Source organism: Periophthalmus magnuspinnatus, chromosome 4 (assembly GCF_009829125.3).
Source record: "Periophthalmus magnuspinnatus isolate fPerMag1 chromosome 4, fPerMag1.2.pri, whole genome shotgun sequence".
Lineage (NCBI taxonomy): Eukaryota > Metazoa > Chordata > Actinopteri > Gobiiformes > Gobiidae > Periophthalmus > Periophthalmus magnuspinnatus.
In genome coordinates this window covers 33,274,090-33,276,864 of record NC_047129.1, presented here as the reverse complement: position 1 = coordinate 33,276,864, position 2,775 = coordinate 33,274,090, and the positions used below count along the sequence as shown (strand labels likewise).

The 2,775-nt window shown below is 46.6% G+C and overlaps 1 protein-coding gene across 1 annotated transcript in view; it reads left to right on the top strand.

The window, feature by feature from the left end:
• LOC129456224 (probable ATP-dependent RNA helicase DDX49) overlaps positions 1 to 2,710 on the top strand; it is a 9,583-nt gene extending 6,873 nt beyond the window's left edge. Inside the window, exons 2-6 of the mRNA XM_055221570.1 lie at positions 226 to 248; positions 431 to 505; positions 1,033 to 1,121; positions 1,440 to 1,511; positions 2,103 to 2,710. Of these exons, the coding sequence (XP_055077545.1) occupies positions 226 to 248; positions 431 to 505; positions 1,033 to 1,121; positions 1,440 to 1,511; positions 2,103 to 2,279 (436 nt within the window). The 3' untranslated portion in view covers positions 2,280 to 2,710. The remainder of the gene's footprint in view (positions 1 to 225; positions 249 to 430; positions 506 to 1,032; positions 1,122 to 1,439; positions 1,512 to 2,102) is intronic.
• Positions 2,711 to 2,775: the final 65 nt, after the last annotated feature.

Genomic DNA, 2,775 nt, shown 5'->3' with positions numbered 1-2,775 from the left:
CACACATACATACACACACAAACACACCCCAACACACACCAACACAGAGTGGGCAGGACGGCCCGAGCAGGTAACACACACAAACAAACACCAACACACACATACACACACAAACACACCCCAACAGACACACACACACACACACACATACACACACACACACCCCAACACACACAAACACACACAAACACACCCCTATACACAAACAAACACACACACATCCAGAGTGGGCAGGACGGCCCGAGCAGGTAACACACATATACACACAGACACACATATATATATATACACACAGACATATACACCCCGACACTCAGATACACACAAACACACACACACACACTGTTGGTTTCACTTAGACTCTGTCGTTTTGTTCGATCATTGTTTCCATTTTTGTCTCACTTCATTTTTCTCCGTTTGTCGTTTTCAGGGAGAAACGGCGTCTCCATCACTTTAGTGACGCAGTACGACATCCACCTGGTGCACGCCATAGAACAGCACACACGTGGGTTTATACTGCACCTCCTCCTCTCACACCTCCTCCACTCAGCCCCCCTCCTCCCCCTCCTCCTCCTCTCGCACCTCCTCCACTCAGCCCCGCTCCTCACCGCACCTCCTCCACTCAGCCCCGCTCCTCACCGCACCTCCTCCTCCTCTCGCACCTCCTCCACTCAGCCCCGCTCCTCACCGCACCTCCTCCTCCTCTCGCACCTCCTCCACTCAGCCCCGCTCCTCACCGCACCTCCTCCTCCTCTCAGCCCTCTTCCTCCTCAGCCCTCCTCCTCTCACACCTCCTCCTCCTCCTCTCAGTTCTGCGCCTCCTCTCAGCCCTCCTCCTCCTCCTCCTCCTCTCGCACCTCCTCTACTCAGCCCCACTCCTCACCGCACCTCCTCCTCCTCTCAGCCCCCCCTCCTCCTCTCACCCCCCCCTCCTCCTCTCACCCCTCCTCCTCTCACCCCTCCTCCTCTCATCCTTCCTCCTCTTGCACCTCCTCCTCTCACCCCTCCTCCTCCTCTCTTGTGTTTGTGCAGAGACCAAACTAAAGGAGTATCCAGTCGATGAAAAAGAAGTGAATAAAATCCTGACCCAAGTGAACGTGACGCGGCGACAGTGTGAAATCGTACGTCCTCTTTGATATAAACGTGTGAAATCGTACGTCCTCTTTGATATAAACGCACAAAAACCTGATCATGATCCGACTTCTGGAGTTATCAGATTACTCAAAATGTCCTGAAAACAGTTCCAGCTGATGCAGGACTGAACATTCTGGGTAAAATATCTGTATTTGTCTGAAAAATGACAATTAGAGACGCGATTTATGCGTCAGAGAAGTGTTGATTCACCGACACGTGTCTCCAGGGGTTTTTGATGATCAGATTTCTCCAGTGAGACAAAGACAAAACCTGGTCCTTGTTTTAAATCTGTTTTTGATCGACAGAAACTGGAGGCGTCGGACTTTGACGAGAAAAAGGAAATCAACAAGAGGAAGCAGCTGATCCTGGAGGGAAAGGCGAGTTCAGACTTTTCACTTCTGTTATTTATCACGAATAGAGTTTGAATCAGACTCAAAATGTTCTTTTCAGAGCGTTTTACCGTGTTCTGGTGTTTCGTTCTCATTGACCCTCTGAAGTTCTATTTAAATCAGCAAATTAGTTTCTTTTATTAAATCGTTTTGGGTAAATATTGTGATTTAAAATTATTACACGCATATATTTTTATTCAATATCAGAGTCTCAGTGTTGTTCCTGTTTAGATTTAACAGTAAAACTTACAAATTCTCAGATTTTTATGTAAAATCTGTTCAAAAATAACTTTGCCTTTTGTAATTACACTCTACTTTTCTCCTTTTGAGTTTTTGCTTTGCCTGAAATATTCCACAGTGCAGCAGTGAACTTATCTCCCAATAATCTAATGACATCTCCACGGAGACGAGCAGGTCGCAAAATTCCGCAGTGTTCCTCGTTAATTACCTCCAAACATAGGAATATTTTTAAAGATTTGTTAGAACCACAGCTTGAATCTAAACTTCTCAGACTGAAGGTTTGAGCGATGATGCGAGTTTCCCCCCCCCCCCCCACTAAAATCCCGATCTCTTTCCCAGGACCCAGACTTGGAGGCGAAGAGGAAAGCCGAGCTGGAGAAAATCCGGAGTAAGAAGAAGAAGTTTAAGGAGAAGATCCAGGAGACGATGGAAAAACAGAGAAAGGCCCAAGTCAAACAGAGCATCCGGAAACGCAGAGACCGGCAGAAGAAAGCCAAGACTAAAGCGGCAAAGTGAACCTGAGGAGCAGCCTCTGACGACAGGGGGCGCCGTTGTGCTTTTGTAAATCAACTCCACAAACAGAACTGTGTATTTCGTGATCTATCGGAGGTGTCCAAACTGTTTCACTGAGGCTAATGTGGTAGAATTACTTTAAAATTCTGCTTTAAATCACAAAGGTTTTATATTTTTGGACCTTTTTTTTTTACTTCATTTATACAGTCGAAGTGATCTTAAAGACGCACTGTGTAACTTTTCCCGCGCGAGGCTCCACGGACACGACCCGCTCGTCTCCACGGACACGACCTTACCTCGAACTTCCGCGTTTCTTCGGAGACGAGCGGGTCAGATCTGTGGAGGGACGGATCGCGCTCACGAGAAGAACGCATTGTTTTATATCCAAACGATGTAATAATGCCATACTGTGGAATATTTCAAGCAGTGTAACACCTCAGATGAACTGTACATAAATATATAAAACATTTGTAATTAAAACAAACAAAAAAAACAGGTT